The sequence below is a fragment of the Manihot esculenta genome, chromosome 15, assembly GCF_001659605.2.
Source record: "Manihot esculenta cultivar AM560-2 chromosome 15, M.esculenta_v8, whole genome shotgun sequence".
Taxonomy (NCBI): Eukaryota; Viridiplantae; Streptophyta; class Magnoliopsida; order Malpighiales; family Euphorbiaceae; genus Manihot; species Manihot esculenta.
This window is the reverse complement of record NC_035175.2, coordinates 2,857,338-2,881,422: the sequence shown is the minus strand read 5'-3', so window position 1 is coordinate 2,881,422 and position 24,085 is coordinate 2,857,338. Positions and strand designations below refer to the sequence as shown.

The 24,085-nt window shown below is 31.2% G+C and overlaps 5 protein-coding genes across 6 annotated transcripts; 3 read left to right on the top strand and 2 right to left on the bottom strand.

Moving 5' to 3' along the window:
* Nucleotides 1-673: 673 nt before the first annotated feature.
* Nucleotides 674-3,793, top strand: LOC110602171 (calmodulin calcium-dependent NAD kinase). Its single transcript, XM_021739619.2, has 9 exons — nucleotides 674-832; nucleotides 930-1,121; nucleotides 1,215-1,438; nucleotides 1,521-1,582; nucleotides 2,276-2,488; nucleotides 2,578-2,701; nucleotides 2,779-3,083; nucleotides 3,174-3,318; nucleotides 3,501-3,793. The coding sequence occupies exons 1-9, from the start codon at nucleotides 823-825 to the stop codon at nucleotides 3,741-3,743; spliced, it is 1,518 nt and encodes a 505-aa protein (XP_021595311.1). The 5' UTR covers nucleotides 674-822; the 3' UTR covers nucleotides 3,744-3,793.
* Nucleotides 3,794-3,878: 85 nt separating this feature from the next.
* LOC110602172 (histone H1) lies at nucleotides 3,879-5,026 on the bottom strand. Its single transcript, XM_021739620.2, has 2 exons — nucleotides 4,619-5,026; nucleotides 3,879-4,505 (listed from the first exon to the last, which is right to left on the bottom strand). Exons 1-2 carry the CDS (start codon nucleotides 4,727-4,729, stop codon nucleotides 4,026-4,028), a joined length of 591 nt encoding a protein of 196 aa, XP_021595312.1. The 5' UTR covers nucleotides 4,730-5,026; the 3' UTR covers nucleotides 3,879-4,025.
* A 4,330-nt stretch (nucleotides 5,027-9,356) lies between these two features.
* LOC110600731 (40S ribosomal protein S15) lies at nucleotides 9,357-11,435 on the top strand. Its single transcript, XM_021737586.2, has 4 exons — nucleotides 9,357-9,517; nucleotides 9,608-9,753; nucleotides 9,846-9,903; nucleotides 10,969-11,435. Exons 1-4 carry the CDS (start codon nucleotides 9,515-9,517, stop codon nucleotides 11,215-11,217), a joined length of 456 nt encoding a protein of 151 aa, XP_021593278.1. The 5' UTR covers nucleotides 9,357-9,514; the 3' UTR covers nucleotides 11,218-11,435.
* A 1,336-nt stretch (nucleotides 11,436-12,771) lies between these two features.
* Nucleotides 12,772-14,625, top strand: LOC110600894 (PRA1 family protein D). Of its 2 annotated transcripts, none has more exons than XM_021737808.2 (2): nucleotides 12,772-13,441; nucleotides 14,377-14,625. In XM_021737808.2, exon 1 carries the CDS (start codon nucleotides 12,903-12,905, stop codon nucleotides 13,437-13,439), a length of 537 nt encoding a protein of 178 aa, XP_021593500.1. In that variant the 5' UTR covers nucleotides 12,772-12,902; the 3' UTR covers nucleotides 13,440-13,441; nucleotides 14,377-14,625. The 2 variants fall into 2 exon arrangements, with proteins under 2 accessions (XP_021593500.1, XP_021593501.1); XM_021737809.2 differs by having other exon boundaries at nucleotides 14,004-14,460.
* Nucleotides 14,626-18,471: 3,846 nt separating this feature from the next.
* On the bottom strand, nucleotides 18,472-22,762 carry LOC110602736 (magnesium transporter MRS2-I). The gene is made up of 11 exons (XM_021740332.2): nucleotides 22,297-22,762; nucleotides 22,176-22,205; nucleotides 21,628-21,781; nucleotides 21,366-21,487; nucleotides 20,244-20,318; nucleotides 19,692-19,916; nucleotides 19,553-19,597; nucleotides 19,375-19,419; nucleotides 19,249-19,278; nucleotides 18,982-19,101; nucleotides 18,472-18,896 (listed from the first exon to the last, which is right to left on the bottom strand). The coding sequence occupies exons 1-11, from the start codon at nucleotides 22,570-22,572 to the stop codon at nucleotides 18,810-18,812; spliced, it is 1,209 nt and encodes a 402-aa protein (XP_021596024.1). The 5' UTR covers nucleotides 22,573-22,762; the 3' UTR covers nucleotides 18,472-18,809.
* Nucleotides 22,763-24,085: the final 1,323 nt, after the last annotated feature.

Genomic DNA, 24,085 nt, shown 5'->3' with positions numbered 1-24,085 from the left:
ATTTTTTTAATTTTTAAAATTTTAACAATTTACTTTTCAGTTTTATCGGTCGGTTCGATTTGGAACCGAACCGACCGATTGCACAACCCTAGGGTGCTGCATTCTTTTATGCTACAGAAAAATTCATATTGCGTTCTTTTTTATTTCCCTTTTTGCCCCACTCCATTAGTTTGACTGTTTTCTTTTACTTTCCCCTTATTAATAAAGAGACGAGAGTATTATTAATTTTAAATAAATATTAATATCTTAACAAAAAATTTTAATTTGAATAAAAATTAATATTTTCTTCATGAAATATTAATTTCAACAAAAATTTGAATTACTATTTTCATGAAAATATTAATTCCTTAATATATCTTAATAAAACAACTAACACATGAAATTATTTATTGAAATTGAAATTTTTAAAAATAGAAACAAAAATAAATATAAAAAGACTACAATTTTATTATAAATAAAATGTAACAAAATGTTGTTGGAACGAGGGCAAACGGGGAAGATACTCAATTGCACAAAAATGTTCGGAAAAAAGAAAAAGCACAATAATGATGCTCCTCTCATCCCGGTGAGGGTAAATCCAACGATTGAGAAGCACCTTCACATTTGCCAAGTGGTTTTAATATTGATTTATTTATTCTTATTTTTAAAGGAAAATATTGATTTCTTTAACAATCGTGAAGAAAACAGGCACGGGAAAATGATATTTTATTGCTATCCCCAAATCCACTAGCTATAAATAATCCTACTGCTTCTTTCATCAACACAGTCATCTACACTTCAATTCACCGTTGAATAATAATAAGAAGAAGAATAGTAATCAAGATGCCGCACGGTGAGCCTCTCTCCCTCTTTCTTCTTCCCCTTCTTCCTCTTGTTTCTCGCAGGGCCTTTTATTATGCTCACAGAGGTTTCTTTACTCTCTTGTTCAGATAGTGGTCATGGAAAGATTATCCTCGCACGGATTCTTTATGTCTCCTTCTTGGGTCTGGTCACCGCCGCCGCGACACAGTATTACCGGGAAAGGTTGAAAGCTAAAAGAGTTGAAATATCTATCATGCCAAAGCTAGACAGGAAAGGTTCTGGCCGCGTTGGAAGTCTCGAAAGATTCTCTCACTATGTTGGTGATTACACATTCTTGAGAATCTTTCTTTCTTTATTTTTTTTTTTAGAAGAGAAACAAAAAGAGAGAGTTAAATTTTTTGATTGTGGTGCAGCTAGGCAATTGGGATTTGCAGATCCAAGTCAATGTCCACAACTATGCAAATTGGCTTATGATTATTTGAGAAAATCTAAAGATTGTGAGGATAACATCTATGAAATTTTTGCAAATGAAACTGAGGCTGAGTCTCTGTATGTGAAGCTGATAGAAGAGTTCGAAAGATGCATCCTCAGTTACTTTGCCTTCCACTGGACTCAAGTTTCCCATCTGATCACTCAGGTTATTACATAATATACTCTCCAATGAATTTTCTCATGTGAAGTTGTGCGTTTCTTCTTTGATTGGCATGGATGAATGACAGGTGATCAATGATGAATCAGAGAAGAGGCATAAGCTGAAAGACGTTGTACTGGCAGCTACAAGGTAAGGCTTGTTTCACCTTCAGCATATTCTTCTCTCTGATGATCAATTCATTTCCGGTTGTTTAGAAAATTTAATATTGCATCCTTACCGGTCACGTTGTCTGTCCCCATTAGTATTATATCACAATTTATACTTTCTTTTCGCAACTTGAAATATTATAAGATACTAATTTTGTAACACCCCCTAAAGCGGTGCCTGCAGCTTGCCTTGGAGATGCGGGGTTCCCACATCGGACAATTAGCAATTTATAATAATATGGTTATTTAGCTTAAGTTGTGTTTTGTTGCTGCAACCGGCAACGAAATAATTTAATGGGCCTTTAAGAAACTGACTGTTTGTGGGGCTATCAATAAAAGTTAGGGGACTTAAAAAGAGAAATTTTTTCATTCCTGATAATTAAAATGAATAAAAAAAAGAGAGTATATATTCAATCTGGGAATTTATTAGTGATAGTGCTTGTTGAAAAGGAAAAAGAAAAAATAAAGAGAATATAATTTTAATATGTGAATCTAGCGGTGATAGAGCTTGTTGAATGAGTAGTGTTGACATATATGGCGTTATCTCACTTTTTGCAGCAGTATACTGTTTCCATATTTATGCCTCGTGATCCGATAAGAAATTTACCTCTTTAGGGCGATACTTATGCCTTGTGGTCTAATCAGAAGTTCACCCCTTCTCATTTTGAATGGGCAGGAAACAAAGATTTGAAAGGGTGAATAAGGAGTTGAAGGTAACTAGGGTCTTCTCTACGCTAGTGGAGGAGATGAAAGCAATCGGCAAGAGTGACTCACAAAGGTCGGATTTGATGGTCCCTGTAGCCCTCAGTCAGAGAAGTCCGGTGCTGCTACTCATGGGCGGTGGTATGGGGGCTGGCAAGAGCACTGTCATCAAAGACGTTCTCAAAGAGTAATTACTTGATTAATTAAAGCTTCACTAGAAACAACTACTTCAGTGCTACATTAATATTCACATAATTGATATCATTAATTGAATAGGTCATTCTGGTCCGGAGCAGCACCAGTAGTTGTAGAAGCTGATGCATTTAAAGAATCAGATGTTATTTACAGAGCCATAAGCGCTATGGGTCATCACGATGACATGCTTCAAACAGCTGAACTGGTATTGCATCTCTCTTTCTCCTGATTATACAACCTGTTAAACATGAACTCTAAACAGATCTTGTTTATTGGAATTAGGTGCACCAATCATCAACCGATGCTGCATCATCTCTGCTAGTAACTGCATTGAATGAGGGTCGAGATGTGATAATGGATGGCACCCTTTCATGGGAGCCTTTTGTTGAGCAGACGATTGCTATGGCACGTAATGTGCACAAATACAGGTATCGAATGGGAGTAGGATACAAGGTAGCAGCCGATGGAACCATTACTGAAAATTACTGGGAAAAAGAGGGAGATGAAATTCGGGAAAGGAAACCATACAGGATAGAAATGGTTGGAGTTGTTTGTGATGCTTATCTTGCTGTTGCTAGAGGCATCAGGTGTGCATCTAAACATATTAGTTTTGGTAGTTAATAATCTATTTTGTTGATAATCTATTTAAATTGGATAAGTTTTCGGAATTTAAATAGGAGAGCTATAATGACCAGAAGGGCTGTGAGAGTTAGTTCACAGCTGAAGTCCCACAAGAGATTTGCAGCTGCATTTCCAAGATACTGTCAACTTGTTGATCATGCCAGGCTATATTGCACCAATGCAGTTGGAGGACCACCTTCGGTATGACTTTTCACAGTGTTTGTTTTGATTTTCACAAGTGCTTTTCAAAAGAGGCAATTCCATTCTGATTTAAGTTAACATGAACCACCATAAATGAGATGGTAAACTATCGAACTGACATCCCCTGAACTAGGAATCATCTCTTATACTATTAATGTATTTTCGCTGGGTTTGAAATGCAGTTGATCGCGAGGAAAGAAGGCAATAGCAGTCTGTTAGTTGATCCAGAACAAATCAAATGCTTGACCGATGTTAGCAATTTAAACCCTGACGCAGAATCCATATACGAGCTTTACTCTGATTCAAGCCGAATATATGATTCTAACTCAGTTTGGAAAGGGGTCATCTTGTCCCCTTCAAGGTCTGCCATTCAATTAGAGCTCAAAATGTCAATCGGAAAGATCGAAATGCCGCCATCCAAATGATTTAGCATGAAGAACTAATCCAATTTTCAAAACTCGGTTCCAATTTTTGACTTGTGTGATTTTAACTATGAGAGGATTGCTTGTGCTTATCCAATTGGAGAAGCTTTTTGCTAACAGCCATAAATGGAAACAAAATTAGCAGACAAAAAGAGTTAAAGCCATTGCATTCTACTAAATTTGCACCCCATTGAATTTTTTTTTTCCAACTCAAATCTATGTTGGAAAGGCTAACGAACTGACTAACCACAGTCAACACTCAAACCCCTAAATTTACAAATTCTATCACGAAAACCGCTCAACATTCTTAACCGTCGCTTTCTTGACTGGTGATTTAATACTCTTTGGCTTTTTCATTTCTTTCATTGGCATCTTCTTCTTAGCAGAAACTGACCCCTTCTTTCTCGGAGATTTTGGGGCTTTCTTTCCAGCAGACTTCGCGGCTGCAGTTTTAAGCGATTTCTTTGGCTTTGCCTCAGTTACAGCCTTCAGCTTCACTGTTGTGCCCCTAAGCTTAGCAGGAGCCTCAGTCTTTTCCTTCGCTTTGACCGGAGCTTTCACATTCGTAGTTTTGGGAGGGAGCTTAAAGGAGTTCTTGACTTTAACAAGCTTGCCACTAGCAACAAGTTTCTTCAGTTGAATAAGCAATAGCTTCTTGAAGTTAGCAGGCAAGTTAGGGTTTTGCTTTCCTTGGATGAACTTGGCAATTGCGATCTGACTCGACCCGGTTCTTTCTTTCAGCGCCATTATAGCCTCATTTATCATCTATCTCCCAATACATTTTAAAATGAACAAAAAATAAAATAATCAAATCACACACATGTATATTACAATAAAATAATTGAAAAGTATATACTTAAACTTAATATATGCAATACCTTGCTGTACGGAGGATGGGCTCTCGGTTTCTTGGGAGCAGGGGCAGTGTTCTGCAATTTTGGCTCCTTCCAAGCTTTGGCTTTGCCCTTCTCCGGAGCTTTGACGACCATAGTGGTGACAGAGAATTGAAGGATCAAATAAATGAGATTTTAGGTATTGGATAATGAGAAATGAAGGGAAACTGGAGAAATTTGAGTTTTTTTAGGAAGAGATGAAGCGACATATAAAGGAATTAGAAATGGAAAAGTCGAGCTTTGATTGAGGGAAATAGGATTCATTCGGATCGTGAATTCGTGATCCGGGGGAGAAGGATTCCCCAGCGTGAGCCGTTGGATTGAAATTTTAACATTTGCCGAGAATTGAGACTGATAGGGAGAAGTGGGAACGGATAAGGACGGACAGAGCGCTTGAATTTGAACCGCTGAATTCATAGTTGCGTTTACATTTTGTTTATTTTAAAATTTAATTGTGGCAATAAAATAAATAATAATACTGTATATTGATTTTTTTTTTTGTCAAGAGATCAATATATTGAATAAAGACCCAAATATAACAATGAATTTTAAAAAAAGTTCTTGGTTCAAAACAAAACAAGCTAAAAAAAATAACCTAGTCCATGGATAAGTAAAAGTTCAAATGAGAATATTCTGAATTAAGATATCGAGTCTTGATAAATTCAATATTAAAATATTTAAATATTTTTTTATTTGGGTGGAACTATATTATGTGACTTTGTTTTAATATAAATTGACATAAATATTTTTAATATAAATCGACATAAATATTTTGATAGTAATTTTAAAAGTTCAAATTGCAATATAAATATTTAATTTAATTAGTTTTATTCAATTTTTATTGAACTGTTTTAACTCGATATAATATTTATAAATTTGTATTTATATATATATATATATAATAAATTTAAATTATATTAAAAAAATTAATTATAATAATTTAAGTATAAACAATAATAAAAATTTTAAAATTTAAACTTATTATGTAATATTTTAATATTTAATATATTTTTATAAATTAAATAAATTTATTATTTAAATTATATAATATTTTATTATTATCTTTTAATAAATTAAATGATAATGCATCTTTAATAAATATTACATTACATTATTTACATTATTTTATTTTTTAATATTATAAAATTAAAATTTAAAATTAATATAATAAGTTTTTATAATTTTCCATAAAAATAGAAAATAAATTTTATTGCATTTAAATTACACTCTTATTAGTTGTTAGCTTAAATTGTTAATATTGATTTTTGAGATTATGATTTATCACTTTAATAATTTATAATTTTTTATTTTAAAATTAAATATATTATCAGTAATTAAAACAACACCATATTATCTAAAAATTTTATTTTATTAAATTATTTATATTTTGATTTTATTTTAATTATCAAATTATTTATGACATTATTTATTAATTTTATATTATCAAATTATCACTTTAATAATTTATAATTTTTATCTTATAAATTTGAATGAATTATCATCCATTTTAAAATAATATTTTAAATATCACAGTTAATAATTTTAAAAGCAATATATATATATAATTTTAATCTTATAAATTTAAACGTTCTAATAATTAAAATTATAATAATATTTTAATATTGTTATTAAAAATTTAAATTATTATATATTATCGTCTATTATTTTATTATCATTTTTTAATTTCAAATTTTTATTTAATAATTTAAAAGTATCGAAGTTAAACTTATTTCAACAATATTATTTTAATTTTGATATTTTTATTTATTAATATATATATATAACTAAAATTTAATTATTTATTTATAATAAATATTAAATTTTCACTTTAATATTAAAATATAATTATTGATAATTAAAAGAACAACATATTATCTAATATTGATAAATATTTTTAATCTCAATTTTAAATTCATATATTTATCTCATCCATTTATCAAAATACAAATTAATATAAATGTAATTATTTAATTCAGTTTATATTAACTTATAATTTATCATTTGAATGGTTTTTAATTCTTATTAAACATATAATTATATTTTTAAAATATTTTGCATGATAATAAAATTGATTATTATTACTAAATAATAGTCCAATTGAAATTCCTAAATATCAGTACTCATTCAAATTCAACAACTTACTATCATAATTAAAAATAAATATTGAATATATTAATTTCATAAGTATTAAATATTATAATTTATAAAATAATATCAATAAAAGCTTTTATATAGAAATTCTTTAAATTGCTAATATATAGTTCCATTAGTAATGTTTTTAGTGTTCTTTAAATTTATATAATAAGATAATTAATGAAAATATATTTTTTAATTTTAAAAGAGAAAATATTTTATTTGGAGTTTTGATTAAAAAAATAAAATTTTAGTATTTTTAGTATTTACAAAGTTTTTATTTTTAAATTTTTAAAAAAACTTTTTTTCTTTTATAAACTTAATAAAAATTCAATTATATTTTAAATAAGTAATAATTATCTGCTATTAAATTTATTATTTAACAGTGCTCATAAATTAATATATTATAAAATTTTAATTTTTAAATATTATAAATATTACTCTATTTACCATAATATTTAATATTTTTAAAAATTAATTAAGTTTGCATTAATTTAAATATTTTAATTTTTAAAATTAAAAAAATAGAAATTTTTATTTTTAAAATATATAACCCACCTATACTTACAAATTTAATTATTTTCTTCTTTTTTCATTTAAAAATATAAAATTTATTATTAACATAATTTATAATTTTATAAACAAATAAAAATATTGATAATAACTTATAATTTTATAAATAAATAAAAATACCCATTTCAATTTGATTATATGATTTGTTAATAAATTTTTTTATATTAATTAAAAATAATAATACAAATGTGGCCTTTTTTATTTTTTATTTAAAAAAATAAATTCACGCAAATCATTAATTTAAAAATATTTTTATATTTTTATATACAATTTATTTTTAATTTATTATTTTTTTTAAAATAATTTAATTTACGATAAAATTTAAATAAATAGAATTTAAATATAAACAAAATTCTATAATAAAATTTAATGAAGAATATTTTCAATCAATTTAAATTTAAATAGATTAATAATATAATTAAATTAATTAAATTAATTTTTTTAAATAATAATAGACTATAATTATTTTTTTAAAAAAATTATAATTTAACTTAAGATAAAATTTATTCAATTATAATTTAAATATTAATAAATTTCATAAATTAATTTGAATTGAAATAAAATATTAATATAATTAAATAATTAAACTAAAAAATTTTAAATAACTCCTAATATTCTCCCTATTCCTACTTTTATATATATATAGAGATCACTAAAAAGTGGTTTTCTAATTATGTTTCTCACATAACAGTTTATCTATTGAATTTTGGTTATAATTACTGGTTAATATATTTTATTTGAAAATAACTAACTTGATTTATTAAAATATTTAATTAATTTTATATACTTTTTCTTTAATCAGATAGTTTTCTAAAAAATCAATGATAAATCATGAGACTGAAATTAAAAAAAAAAAACTATGAATAATGTTTTCTCTTTATTTTTTCAAATATATAAATTGAAACTGCAAACAACTTTATTTTAATTTTTAAATATTATTTATTTTGAAAAATTCATTTTTTTTTGTTATTTTGGATTCCTTGAAATTTTATGCATATTAAAAAATATTAACCTTTTTATAAAAGTTGATTTTAATAAAAAAAAATGGACACAAAGAGTAATAGAACTTAAAATAATTATATTTGCAGACTATCAATTACATTATAAGATCTAATAATAATAATAATAATATTTTTTTATGAGAAACATAATTAGAAAACCACTTTTTAGTGATCATCTTCATAATTAGAAAACCACTTTTTATTGATCATCTTCTATATTTCTATTTTTATTTTTCTCAAAATATTATCAATTTTTTTATTATAATTAATAATAAATTAATTATTATAATCCTATTTATTTATTTTTTATTTTTAACCTAATTTCTCATTAATTATTTTTAAATTAAAATTGAAACTATCTCTAAACATTTTATTTAAAATATATGCTATTAATAATATTTTTATTATTTTAATAAAACTTAAATATAAATATAATTGGAAAGTTAATAAAAAATATAACTTTTTAATCATGATAATAATTATTTTTTAATTTAATTAAAAAAATAAAATAAATAAAAATTATAAAATAGAGAAAATTTTATTCATTATAAGATTTAAATTAGTAAAGATCACTTGGAAAGGTGATTATACAATATTCTCTATTTTATTGGACAAAATATACTTATTATATTTATTATTATTATTATTTTATATATTATCAATTAATTATTAATTATTATATATTTCAAGGAAAAAAGTGTTTGGACAATTACTAATATTTATAATCTTTATTGTAGTTTTATTTTTCATACAATAAAATTTACCTTATAATTAATAACTACTCATGAATGAATTTCTAACATTTATTTTAATTGATTACATTTATTTAACATTTAATTGAATATATATCAAAGGCAGGAGAATAATATAAATTAAGTAATCATAGAAATTAGAACTACTTTGAACAATTTAGTTGGATTAAGCTTGGCCCATGGAATATGTAAAGACAGGCCCAGGATTTGCAGAGGACAAAACATGAATTAAGAAGCTATACAGACCCTTATTTGCAAATATTGAATACTGGCTCATCTTAGGGTTTAGAAGCTGAGATTCCTACTGGATATATAACCCCGACTTTACCAAGACGTCCGCTTCTTCTGCTTGAAAACCCCTGCGGCCAGAGTTCTATCGAGCCTAGTTTAGGGTTTTCTTATCCCAAACCCAACAATTAACCATGGTAACCCTAATCTCTTGCCCTCTCTGGATCTCTCTCAATGTGTGTGCATTTACGCGTCTATAAACATTTTGCGTTTGTATGTATGTGTAGGCGGATGTTGAGACAGAGGTGGCTGCTGGACAGCCAAAGAAGAGAACGTTCAAGAAGTTCAGCTTCAGAGGTGTGGATTTGGATGCTCTCCTTGACATGTCCACTGATGAGCTTGTCAAGCTCTTCCATGCCCGTGCTCGGAGAAGGTAATTCAAAATTTTGAGTACACTTGTCTTTCTTTATCCGTATAGTTTTCTGATTCTTCTACATTTAATATTGTTACAAATGCATATCACAGGTTCCAGAGAGGTCTGAAGAGAAAGCCCATGGCTCTAATCAAGAAGCTGCGCAAGGCGGTAATTGTTCTTGACTTTTTCTTTTTTTCATTTTATACTTGTTTAATTGAATTGCGATTTCTCTGTGGATCTTGGATTTTTGATCGATTTCAAAGATTGAAAGTTCGATAGGCTGTCGGTTTTTTTTTTCCGGATGGTATTGGATGTTTATGAGTATAATCTCACTTATTTAAACAGAGTATATGAAGTGACTGTATTCAAGTGTTTGCTATTTAAGCTTTTGGTAGTTTATTCCGGATTGTTATTGTTATTATTTTGCGAGTGTTTGAATATGGTGGCCATATATTCTGGCTTGGCTGCAAATTTGTTTGATGGCCTACAAGGAAATTTGCTACTTATGTTGGGTAGTTATTGAATATATTTTCCATGAAGTAGGTATTCTTCCCGTGGTTTCACATGATTGCTAAATGTGGTGAGCAAAATTAGTCTCTATCTTACAGCAGTAACTTGTGATCAAGTTTTTAGGGATCACCAAATTACTACTTTCTTTAACCCTTTGGGATACGTTTGTTATGGGGATTCGTTTGGTATGGGATTAAAAAAATAAGGTTAATTGTTAATGGTCTGTCTTTTTATGGTGTAATAGTTAACCTTAAAAGATAATTTCTCTCTCATATTTGGTATAATAGAATGAGAAATAAAAAAAAAAAGTTGAGAGGTTAAAGTTTAACAATTTAACTTGATATAATACCTTTTTGTATGTTGCACTAGGAGTAGGTAGTGCAATGAATATATTACTCATTAGGGGTGATATGTTAATCTATAGTGTAAATGTCAATCCAAAACCAATGAGTAGCTAAATGATGTTAATTATTAATCCTAATTATATAATCCCTTTAACCCCATATAAAACATACCTTTACTTGTGATCTGCAAATGAGTAGTCAATTGGTTGCTGATACACAGTTACTGTGTTTGTGGTATATGTTCATATCTAATTGAAGATTGTTCTGTTGAGCATTTGGATCTTCTGATCTGAATTGTATTACAGCACGAGTACATATAGTTAACATTGGCACTATGCATTAGCACTAAATAAAAGATTCTTTCTAATGCTTGGAGCAGAAGAGGGAGGCCCCACCTGGTGAGAAGCCAGAACCTGTTCGAACCCATCTGCGTAATATGATTATTGTACCTGAGATGATTGGAAGCATTATCGGTGTTTACAATGGGAAGACCTTCAATCAGGTTGAAATCAAACCTGAAATGATTGGTCATTATTTGGCGGAGTTCTCAATCTCATACAAGCCTGTTAAGCATGGTAGACCTGGTATTGGTGCCACCCATTCATCTAGGTTCATTCCTCTCAAGTGAAACGTTTGCTTGCAGCGTGAATGTTCTAGTTCTTTCCTATCATATGAAGACGCCTTTGTTGATCGAATTTTTGTCTATTTAATTATGGCAAGTTTAGGTCTTTAAACTCTCTTAAGGAGACTTGGTCCCTGCTTCTGGTTTGAAGAGCTGATGTTGTGGATTTTATTGTTATTATTATTTTTTTTACATTAGTCTAAATATATGGTTGGATTTCTCAATTTTTTTTTTGGCTTTAAGTGAACTCCCAATTCATATGATAATAGTTTTAAATCTGTCTTCCTCGTAACAAAAAACTTTAAAAACTAAAACTGTTTCCAATGATCACGAGCAATTCTGTTTGCTCGGTTGGAGATGAATTGGTTCTATTCAATTGCAAATTTGAAGTTGTATCTTATCTGTTTTGATTCCTTGATTAGTAAATGACAAAGATGCATTAATTATGTTGCCGAAGGCATAGGAATCACGATCAACAGGTTAACTTGTTGAACATTACAGGTCACCAGGTCGGGACTCTTCTCAGTCTCAATCCATTGTAACTCATTGACTGCACCGAAAGTTCCTCATAGAAGGGAGGCGAGACAGATTGCAAAATATAAATTTTAGAAAAAACTATGAAAAAACTTTATTTTAATTGAATTTGTGATGCTAACTATAAATTATATAATTTCAGCAACATTTATACCACTGTAAAAGTTATAAAATTAACTAATTAATTTTATTAAACTTCAGAGAACGTAGAATTCTCCCTTAACTTTTTTATAAAGAGAACTTATTTTGAATCCACAATCAACCACCATATGCAGAGAAACTTTTCATTTAATATATAATTCAGTGCCTATATAATTAACTACATCCTTCGTATATTCAGAATATTTTGGTCCTTAGATTTGTTGTGATTGAGAGGTGGTGAAAAGAATAATGGTCCAAATAAAAGGCGTTTGATGTATTCTAATTATAGCCTTGAAGTTAATTACGTGCAAATTATACCCTTTATTTTACATTATTTATTTTATAATAAAAAATTAAAAAATCTTTTTATAAACTTATATAAAATTTTTACTTCCTCAAGAATGATTTTTTTTAAATTAAATAAATTAAACTCTTTAATTTTAAATAAGAGAGTTATTAAATAAATTAATTAATTAAATTAAATTTTTATAACATTTTTTATATTAAAAAGAGTGAAAATCATATGGTGGGCGAGCAGGCTGGGCATTCACAATGATCATAACGCTAATGGGAAGTGCTAGGTAATTTGCACTTCAGATTGCGACAAGGGTGGCTTTCACTATCAGAACTATCGTCACTTTAAACGATGGATTTATGTGAAAGGGTAGGAGAGGACTAATTATTATAATTTCTTTCGATGAAAAATCAAACATTAGCTTTCACTATTTGTTCTCTTTCTCTATGGATTATTTTTAATTATTTCTAATTTAATTATATTGTTATCATTTGAGGTTTGGGTTTGGGCCTGAGACTCATGAGTTGATTGAGCTAGAACTGATCCGGCCCAAAACCTCGCGCGAAGAGTATAGCAAGGGCGAGTGAAATTGGAAATCGCCCAAGTCAACTTACGATGCAAATGGTTTCTCACGTTCTCCAAAAATTGATTGCTTCCAACGAAATGAGAAGCCTTTGAATCAGAAAGCTACCATCTTCGTTCTCCAACTGCAACATCAACAATGTCCAATTCGCCCCAATTCTTCTCTCGCCTCAAGCAAACCTCCCAATCCCTAAAATCCAGTCTTCATCCGTGGCCCCTTTTCATAGACCTCACCTCTATCAACCTCCCATCCTCCATTCCCGACGCCACTACTCGCATAACTCAGAATCTCACTCATTTTCGCGCTAATTACTCTATAATTCTCTTACTCGTCCTCTTCTTTAGGCTTTTGTATCATCCTCTCTCCCTAATTGCCTTCTTTATCACGCTCGTCGCTTGGGTATTTCTCTACTTCTCTCGCGAGGAGCCGCTTACTCTTTTTGGTTACCAGGTGGATGATTTGCTGGTTTTAGTTGCCCTTTTCGTGGTTACGATTTTGGTGTTGGTTTGGAGTGGCGTTTGGCTTAATGTTGTAGCCGCGATAGGAATCGGTGTGCTTTTTATGGTTTTTCACGCGGTGCTGAGGAGTACGGATGATCTTGTTGCGGATGATATAGAAACGTCGCCGTATGTAAACCTGCTTTCTGAAGATGATAGCCCAAGAGGGGGCTTGTAGCGGTACTTGATCTTTCCCTTTTTCATTTTTGGAGAAGATTCTTGCTTTTCTTTAATAGGATTTTGACAAAAACAATTGCTGTGTATGTGAACGTCTTTGGGATTCCCAGCTTTGCTTATTTCTGCTTCCCAATTTCTTGATAAAAGATGGTGAATCAGTAGTCGAACGAAATCATAGAGAAATCAATGAATGGCAAGGAATTGATACTATAGTTTTCTAATATTAGAAATTTGCGTTGATACTGGAATTTGCATCTTCCTAATATCATTCATCAAAATTTGTCTTCTTTTTTGTTAATTGTTCTTGTTTTTTGGTTAGTTGTTTTAGATGTCAAGAGCTCACTATCAAGAAGCTGACTAAGAATTGAATTTTGATTAGCAACTATAGGAAATGGCATCAGTTTAAGTAGAGGAACCTTTTTATTCTTTCAACTGAAATCTAATAGCCTATTTTTTGTGATAGGAAAGTAGTATCCGTACTATTTGTTCCTTGTTTTGTAACGGTAGTTCCCAATGTTTGTTTAATGACCATCAAGCATTATCCTTTTACATTTTGTTTACCCAGGATGTGTAGTCAAATATAGAATGTCATTGTAGCTGTTGATTTTCCATCTTTTCTACAACTCCCTTTATGCTGAAATGTTATATGCTGCTTGTGGTGAACCTTCTTTTGCGTGAAAATGTCTAGCCATAAATTCATTCCTAGCCATAAATTCATTCCTGAAGTGATGGTACCAGAGATATCATGCTATTTGTACAACTGAAGTAATTCTGCTGATTAAAAGCCAATTTTTTCCCTAATATGGGATTTTTTTTTCTGTTGTATTTTCTTATGTATTTGCTGAAGAATTGGGGAGTTCAAATAGTTAGTACTTCTTGGGTGTTTTGGCTATGTGCCAGGTCATTGTAGACTTATCAAACCTCTTTTTTACCTGCAGATGGAAGGTTGCTAGGCATGCATGTGTTAACTTTAAACAAATTTAACATTTGTTTTTGTTATGTGATCCTGTCATTTTATATTATGAGAGCTTTTCAAAAAACATCTATGGGTCTTGTTTTTTCAAAATTTGGTTTGAGGGATTAGATTTAAGTTCAGAAGAAACGACTTGTGTGGGTTATTTTTTACAATTTGTCTGAAGTTTGAAAGTTAAACGAGAAATAAAACCAGTTATTTAGTTTATTCAAGAGATACAGTAATAGTGGATACTTGAGGGTTTTGTACTACTGATAACTGGTAATAGATAAAGTTATAGAGCAAGCAGAGCAGTGAGAGTAGTATGCTGCTGCCAAATAGCTAGGAAGAACCATTGACTGAAGAAGCAGAAACGATTAGGCTATACTAGACTCTGGAATTTGGTCCTTGTGGATGGGGTAGCCTTTGATTGCATTGTGGTGCTCGGAGCATGCAGGGGGTTATTGGCATGGAAAAGTTGTAACAAGTTACAAAAGTTTTTTTTCCCGCAGCAAATGGATATTCAAGTCAATGTCATGTATTGTGGGGGGTTAGAGGGATTATGCCTAATTCAAGACTAAGAGAAGTACAAATATCAAATAGCTGAAAAGAACTTAACGCCCATTTATAGAGCCTGGCAAACTGATATATCTGGAAGCCTTTCACTTGGGGGACACGGACATGTGAACGTTAATCCATTTTATTTTGGCCAGGGAAAACTTTTAAGTTTTCAGGAAGTTAACATGTTCAACTTGTTTGATTGACATTCTAGCCTACCTTTTCAAGAAGTTAATAAATCTACTTCCTTACCTTCAAAAGAAGCATCCTACTTACCCTAGGAAGTGAATTTTCCAAAAGATTGGGAGTTTGACCTGGCCGTATTTGTTACACAAATTATAAAACAATAGGGATCGCTTCCTTTTGCAGATAAAGTGTCGACTATTGACGTTTTGTTTTCCCTAGTCATACCAATAAATTTGTAAGGATTTGTGCTGTAATCTTGCAGGCTTTGTGTTGCATGGTGTAATAGCTGCATAAAATTAAACTGACAAACTCATTGTATTGTGGACTAAATATTCATAAGCGGTAATCAGAAGCCTTACTGATAAACTATATGAAGCGATTGCGCCCTTCGAACCTCATTACGGGAGAAATGGAATAATAATGTTTTTGTAAAGAAATAAAATGGCATTCTACTTGGCACTTGGTAGTATGATTGTACTGTGCTGGTGGGGAAAGGGTGAGGGACAATTTTATTGTCGGTGCGCAAATTAAAGAAAAGAGAAGTATTTACTTCCAGCATTGTATTCAACCATGAAGAAAAGGTTAGGAAAACATTTTCCTTCTAATTTTCAGTATGCATGCCAGTGGCTGGCCTCATCAGAGAAGGGAGTTCATATCTAATTCAACGTGCTTAGCAAAAATTTCACTTGCAGAACCTGTAAGACGATCTTATTTCAACTTGTTAGGCCGGCAACATGGATCCTACATGTGACATGCTTTCTAACAGTCAGCTACCACTCTTTCCCTGGATTCTGTCATTAATCAATCCAGGGACAAAATCTCCCGGCCTTCGAATAGAAATCAGTATTCTATTCTACGTTATTTCTGTATTTATCTATAATTTCTACTATTTCTATACCTTTACTTACAAACAAAGTTGGAAACGAACAAGGAAAATCAATGAATTTAAAAGCACAGGTTATGCACCACATGTCATAGCAAATTGAACCTCTGCATTTACATAACATAATGAGAACTTGAAATTTGAACTTTCAAATTGAAGATAGCAAACATGTATAACATTTATGGTAAGACATCACTGTTGTGTATGTAGCTAGAAAGAAGCACACCAAATTGAAGTATAGCATACCAAAGTTATACCTAATATCATAGTTTGCAAACTTCGAAAATGCTATCAAAACTAAAGAATGGTAGCAGTAAAACACAAAATTTAGTCAGTGGGGGGAAGAATGGAACTCGCTTAAACCTCAGTTAGCAAGTAGATTTCTGTGGCAAGATTGCATCTTCTTCCCTTCAATCATTAGTCAAAATGTCAAGAATCAAAATTAGACATGCTAGTTATAAACTTGAATTTCAGCGTAGTTAGCCAAGATCACTAGTGCTGATTTTCTCAATTTTGTTCGTTTTTTAAGTGATAAGAACAAATGACCCAAAATTAAATTTAAATTCAGTATAGCATGTCAAGAGGGGTTTAAATTATGTACATGCAAGTTTCTATACAAGAAAAACTTATATATGATGACATAAAAGCGTCCATATGAGGAGTAGGGGCAGAATGCGCCCAGAATCTGCAAGCACAAATATGACTTCTACTTGATAGTAATAGTGCAGAGACTAAGTCATTAATTGATCGATTCAAGACTTGGTAGCCAGCTATGCAAAATAAACGGAGCAGAGACAGAGAGGGGGGAGAGAGGCTCTCACAGGCGTGGAGGCCTCCGCAGATGATAGTAACATCTCTAAACAGCTTATTGCAAAGAGGACGTGTCATGCATGCCGCAAGCTTCTACCTTTGGAACTTCACCGCCTTGTTCAACATCATCTTCCTTGACGTCACCACCTGACTCGCACATATAAAACAGATCCACATACACTGATGCTGATTACTCATACACACCTTTTATCTTTATGCACATACCCACATGGTGTATGTGATCGGTGTGCAAAACTCACGAGAATTCTATGTCGTTTTTATGACAGCCTCAATTGTTTTATTTTTAAAAAAATTAAACCACCAACGAACCTACCTAATTTTTTGTTTGGTGAGTGAGAAAAAAAAATTGAAACAGGGAAATGATGTGAAACTTTTTAGAGTGTCGATGTAAGTCTTGCTGGATTTAGATAATGAAAATGGACCCTTGATATGATCAACCGCTTGCTTCAATGATTTTCGGAAGCAATCGGAAAAAAAAACTGCTTATTTATTTAGATTACTAAAATCAAAGAGGAGCAAATACAATTTCTGCTTTATAGGTAGAGGCAGGGGAGGGGGGGCGCTAGAATTTTCCCGCTGGCTAGTACAACCCGTGGCCGTGGTGCACTGCAACTGTATCATTTCGTCACCGTTTTGCAGCAGCCAGTGTTGTTAGTCTAAGGGGGTCTTTTTTGCCTTGGGCACGTGGATGTCATGTGATGATGTGAATGTTTGGATCAAACGCTGTTGTTTACATGTGAGATTCCTTTTGATTTTTCTTTTTTTTTTTTAAAGTGAGAATCCGTTTTGAGATTGATGGATAATCATGAGGTTAGTTATTATTATTGTTATTTCTTATTTTTTATGACGTGAGATTTAGTTATTTAAAATAAAAGAATTCATATATTTATAATTTATTAAGAATTATGATAATTTTTATATTTTTTTATAATTTTTATCAATTTTTTTATTCTAAAATTATTATTTATTTTTTATAATTATAATAATATATAAATCAATTATTATATCTTTATTTTATTTTATTTCATTTTTTAAAAAAAAATTTAAAATATTTAAAATAAATATAATAAAAAATATATTTTTTAATATATGTGAATAAATAAAATAAATAAAAATTATAAAATAGAAAAAATAATAAAAAGAGAACATTATGAGTCTTATTAAAAATAATTTTTTAAACTGTGATTAATTAAATATGTAAATTAAATTATACAGTCAGAAAGCTTTTGTCCTCTCTTAAACCACCGACCGACGAAAATAAAATTTAGAAATAGAAAATTGACGGACAGACAAGCAAGGGCGGAGGGAAAATACGACAAAGAGGGCACGTGCCGTACCGGCGATTGAAAAATACTTTGCAGGGGAATGAAGGTGCCGCAGCGGCACCTGATACCCTACCAAAGGGAAACTCCTAACTCCGCCATTGCAGACAAGAGCTCATAATTATCGTTTAGAGCATACAATAAATTTTCTAAACATAATAATTATTATCCCTACAAAACCAATACATTGAAATACGCACAAAATACACATAATAAAGGGTAAAAAAAAAACCAATAAAGGCATTGGAAAAATAAAAATATCATATTTAAATGTATCAAAATTTTTCAAGAAAAGAAAAAATTGAAGGGTGAACTCTCAACTTTTATAAAATCAGAAATATGTGCATTGGAAAAGTAAGAAATGCTAATGCCTATAGGATAAATACTGGAAAATTATAAATCACTGTCAAGTAATCACATCACATTTGGTGCCCGAACCAATCGATCAGGCTTTTGAAGACCCATATCAACTTCCTGCAGGCTCGGTCATTTCAACATATCCAGCCTTTGACCTGAAATTTTACGTGTGCTGAGAATAGTCTGGATCCTCACGTTTACCAAAAGGCAGTCCCAAAAGATAATAAAAGAACCAAGAATCTCGGTAATATTTCTCTAGCGGCAGCAAAGAGGACCTTTTATTCAAGATCCAACCAAACCCTTAAACCGAGCATAGGACATAATTAGTATTAACACAGCTACACAAAATGCTCCTGTTACCATTACCACCTAGCAATATAAGAAAACATAATTTAGTACACAAAATTAGTTTGAGATTGGCAGCTAATGTCACCAGTTGAAAGTTTTGTGTTACCCATTTAAACATATATCCATGGTTATCATTCCATGTATATGGGATATTCATGCCAAATATTCCAGCCACCAAAGAATAGAAGGATGAACAGACAGTTCCTGAACTTAGAAAGAGCTCTAACTGCAGCAAAAGGTGGAAGAAGAAAACAAATGTATGAAAGATCAATTAACATATTCTAATATCCCAGGAGACACACACAGAAGAGAGAGAGAGATAAATTAGACTCTAGAATATGAGTAGTTGCACACATGAGAATAAATCAAGCACCTGAATCAGCTGGTTTCGATGATTGTCAAGCTGTAGAAAAAAATTTCGTAATAATCAAGAGACACATACACAACCCAAAAAACTTGACTAATAATTTCTTTTTTATTCAATTTCAACATTGTCTACCTGAATATTAATGTAATCCTCTGTATCATCAATGTATTCACGCAACTGCATTTTTTCAATTAAACAATGTGAATATAAAAATAAAAGAGGAGGATAATAATCATTTCAGTAACTACACTAAAAAATCTTTTGAATATATAACAAGTGTACCCAATGCATAAGAAGGAAAAAGACATACCGTAGTTAATTTGTTCAGAGTGCTATCAATTTGCATAAAATAGGCCTGCAGTTAAATTTTACAACCCATTTTAGACATATTGGCTTCAACCCATTTCAAATAAACAAGATAAAATAATTAGTGGAACACTTTTTATAACCTCTAGTAACATTTCAAGCTCCTCAACGTCATTCTCATCTCCACGAACTGTTGCCACACTCGCTCTACTTGCCCTAGAAATTTTTGAACCTATGGTAGGGGAGGCAGAAAACCAATTGGCACCACCTGATCCACTAACTGGCGATGCACCAGCCAACTTTCTTGACAAGTACAGGTCCGCCATATCATCATCGTCATCCAGCAGTTGCTCAAGCTCATCTCTTACCTATGATAAAGAATTATAAGTATTACTTCCTGTATGATTTTCAGAAGTTCTATGGCAATTGTTATGAGCATCTTTCATTCATTACTAAGTCAAAAGAAGTCTGTCCTGAACTTCCAATTCCCCATGAAAATTAATCTCCAATTGTAATGCAATCACTTTGCTATGATTTACAAATTTCTAGAGTCAAATACCTCTCTAATTGAATTTTGAATAGTGTTATCCCAAGCTAAATCATTAGTATACAAATATGATCATGTACAATAAACGAATAAAAAAGAAGTATTGGATATTGCAATGTTTCGAAAACCATAACATTTTAATGCATACCTTCTGAACCCGAGCAGTCAACCTAGTCATTGCACTCTTCAGTTTACGAACTCTATCCAAGTTACGGCTACTAATCTGCATATTCCCAGTAAGAAGAGATATATATATTTTTTGGTGTATTGGGTGGAGTGGGGGTTAAAATGTCTGAAGATAAAATAAACTTCACTAAGCATGAAAAGGATGCCTCTGAAAGAGATTCTAACTAATAAAGAGAAATTTATCAAGTTCACAGGGTTGAATACAAGATGGATAAAAAAGGAAGCAAGTTAATGAAAGGTCAATGATAAAAGATTTACATATCAAACTTTCAACAATTTCCTCTCAGTTCTGGAAAGACAAGTAAAACAGGAAGTGCAACCCTCCAAACGTTTCAGAAATCAAGCATCAGATATCCCAAATGTCGTTAAAAAAATAAAGCAATTAAAAAAAAATTAGAAAAAAAAAATGAAGAAACATAAGGCATCACCCTACGATGAATAAGGAAATGATCCACAATCTTTAGGATCTATTTATCCCCGAGTGAAACTTTTCAACCTTGCATTTCATCAGTTGGTCATATGTTAAAACTTTTGTCTTGCAGTTGTATCAAGGATACTGAAGTCGCAATCAGTAACAAAAAGAAGAGGAGAAACTCAATAAATCATGAAGAAAATAGATAAACAAAAACAGCATGATATAATCAACAGTTGAATGTAACACTGAAAGTTTCAGGAGATGATCACTTCATCAGTACTTCTCCCAAGGCCACTGCCAAAGCACACCGGTGAAAATCAAGCAAGAAAGCATTTGAACAGATTTAGTTTAAATCAACATGAAATGAGAACAAACAAGGTGATTTGGTAGCTACAACCTCAAACAACTAACTTGACCAAATACATCAGGAAATTTCTTTTTTTTTTTAAATGGGGAAAATCAAAACAAGATAAGGCACTATGGTAAAGAAGCAGAGTTGAAATTGAATCCTTGATCATAAATCCATAAATCTCACCATAGGAACTCATCTCTTAACCCAACTACACGAGCATTTTAGCAATTTAATTTTTCTGGGAAAATTGTAATATTTTTACCCAATCCCTTTTTTAATCCTTTTCTACTCTTAAAAGATGTTGCACAAGTACTTACTTTGGAGGTAAGCTCATCTAAAGCAGGATAAGCAGCAGACTCTAGTTCTGTTGTACGTGCAGCTAGAAAGCTACAGATGGCTTCCAAAGCCACCTCCAATGCCCGAAATTCAAATGGAGACTCTGCATTGACAATACATAATACTAAAAAATGAAAGAAACAAATACTAAGATTACATAAAAAATGAAACAAACGTGATATAAAGAACACATATTTATTGATCAAATAAATGTCATGGAGGGGAAAAAAAAATGAAACACACCATCCTCTTCACCCGCCTCAACCTCATTTTGCCCACTGGGATTCTCTCTCCCATATCCTTGGCCTTGGGGAATGAGATTTGCAGGGGGTAGTCGCCTTTGAAGTTCCTCAACAACTGGGATGACATTTTCATCCAGTGGATCTCGAAGCAATACCTGCACCATATTGAAATAACAATCTCATCCTATAAAAATTAAAATTAAAGGTGAAAAAGAGAATTGGGGAAACAACAGATTTTCTTCAAGAAGGGGAAGGCATCGATTCGAACATAGTAATCAGGTCAAAGGCCATAATGAGATTATTGATCTCCGGTAAGCATGAGAAAGGTTACATCATTATCCATGAACTCATTCTTCAATCATGAGCAAAGCCCAAGCAAGTCCTCTTTCAGTCCATATAAGTTGAATAAAATAAATTCAAATTCTTTTAACTCTTCATTCTGCCCACATCCAATACACATATAGTGAAACAAGACAAACTGGTTCCATTAACTCAATCAAGGACAACCTTCTACATTTCACATATAGACATAGAGAGAACAACACTAACCTCTTCAGAAGTAATAATTGCCTTGATGTGCTGCCCAAAAACAATGATCAGTAGAAAATAGGAGCAAAAAACAAAATATGAAAGAATAGAGATAAAAATTTATCCGAAATGTATTATTAACCTCCAAGTTCAAAACAATAGCCCCCTCTCGTCCAAGAATGGTAGAGGGATACGACAACAATGGGTCGAGAATACGGAGATCGCGCGCGTGAATCTGCACGCGGTGCATAATAGCGTGCTTGTCAGCATCAAGAATGGTGCTTTGTCCAGAAGCGTCGATGAGAATCCAACTCCTGGCCGGCTGCATCTTCTTCTTGACGGCGGCCGCAGCAGAAGCTGCAGCAACCTGAGGGTCCGCAGGGACCACGTGCACGTCCCTCGCCATGTTGAAAACCATATCCAAATTACATCTCCCTCACAACACTAAATAAATGCTGGAGCCGCGGCAATATTGCCAATGGAGTAATGGATGGACTCGGTGTGGCAATACCAGAATCAGGTACCGAAACAAAAAGCAGTGATGGCGTATATTTTCGAAGCGAGTGGTTGACTCTTGAGAATTGGGTTCCCTGCGGCTAGGATGTACGGGTGGTTAGCTGCTAACCGGTGATAACTTTACACGTAAATATTGAATAATAGTAATTATTAATTAAAAGAATTACTATCAAAACCTACATGATGTCTTAAAAATTTTTAATAATCAGTTTTTATAATTTTATAAAAAATTTAAAATATTTTAATATAAAATAATTAATAAATTTTTTTATAAAATTAAAAATTAATAAAAAAATTCATTAATAAATTTAAAATATTGAGTTTTCCGTAATATAGAATTAAATAGATCATTTCCTAATTAATTTTGCTGAACATTTGTTTTTGACCCAAACTCTGTGTTTGAATTGATTTGATTTTGGCCCACTAGTTTGACCCGACAACCGAATTTATGTTACTAGACACGAAAATAAGTGAGAAGTCAGCTTCAGCGACTGCAAGGTTTCTTTCGGCAGTTTCACTTTCACCCCTTTTTCGGGATTCACTCGCTCCATTTTAATTGTTTTTCTATATTTTGATTAAAAATTTTAATTTTTTATATTTAATTTTAAATGCATTATAAATAATTAATTTAACACGTTATAATTAAATTTCAAATCATTGGAAAAATTTAGTTTAATTTATTTATATATATATTTTAATCTTTCTCTTATGTTTTCTTTTCATCAAAATGCTTGATTATTAGTGCTGAAGACTTAATTTTCTTTTAAATTATTAAATTTTAAAAATTATGAAATATTTTATCCTATAAAATTATATTTAAAAAAAAATTATTTTACTCTATTTTCTCCAAAATAAAGTGTAAATCGGTGTGTTCTAAAGAATTACAGAGCTTCACCGATCAGAACTCCGGCTCTATCCTTAAGGCCCTGAAATCAACATGACTTTAAGTTGACCAATTTCCCATTTTTATTTTATATTATTTTCCTGCTCTCTCATTTTCCATGGCTTCTCTTGTGGGAATTGAAAAGCACAATTTGATACCGTTCTCAGTGACTTGTCTATGTGCTCGTCCCTGCCACGGGGGAATATTGGGAAGAAGGAGCAGAGAAGCTGCGTTGAGCCTTTATTTATTTAATTAATGACACATAAGTCAATTGTTTAATATTTTTTTAATTTATTGGGTCATATAACTAAAAATCATTTGAAAACCTATCATGATATGTTAAAAGGATTTTTTTATTATTTAAATAAAAGTTGAGAATTTTAAGTGATAAAATAAAATTTGGACACTTTGTTATTATAAACTCCTAAAACTGTAGCATTATGAGTGGTGAGGTCATGTTTATATTAGTAGCTATCTGTTGCCAAGTCCTTTGTCTGGTTTCGTGAAGTTTGTGATTTGGGTGGTTGAAATT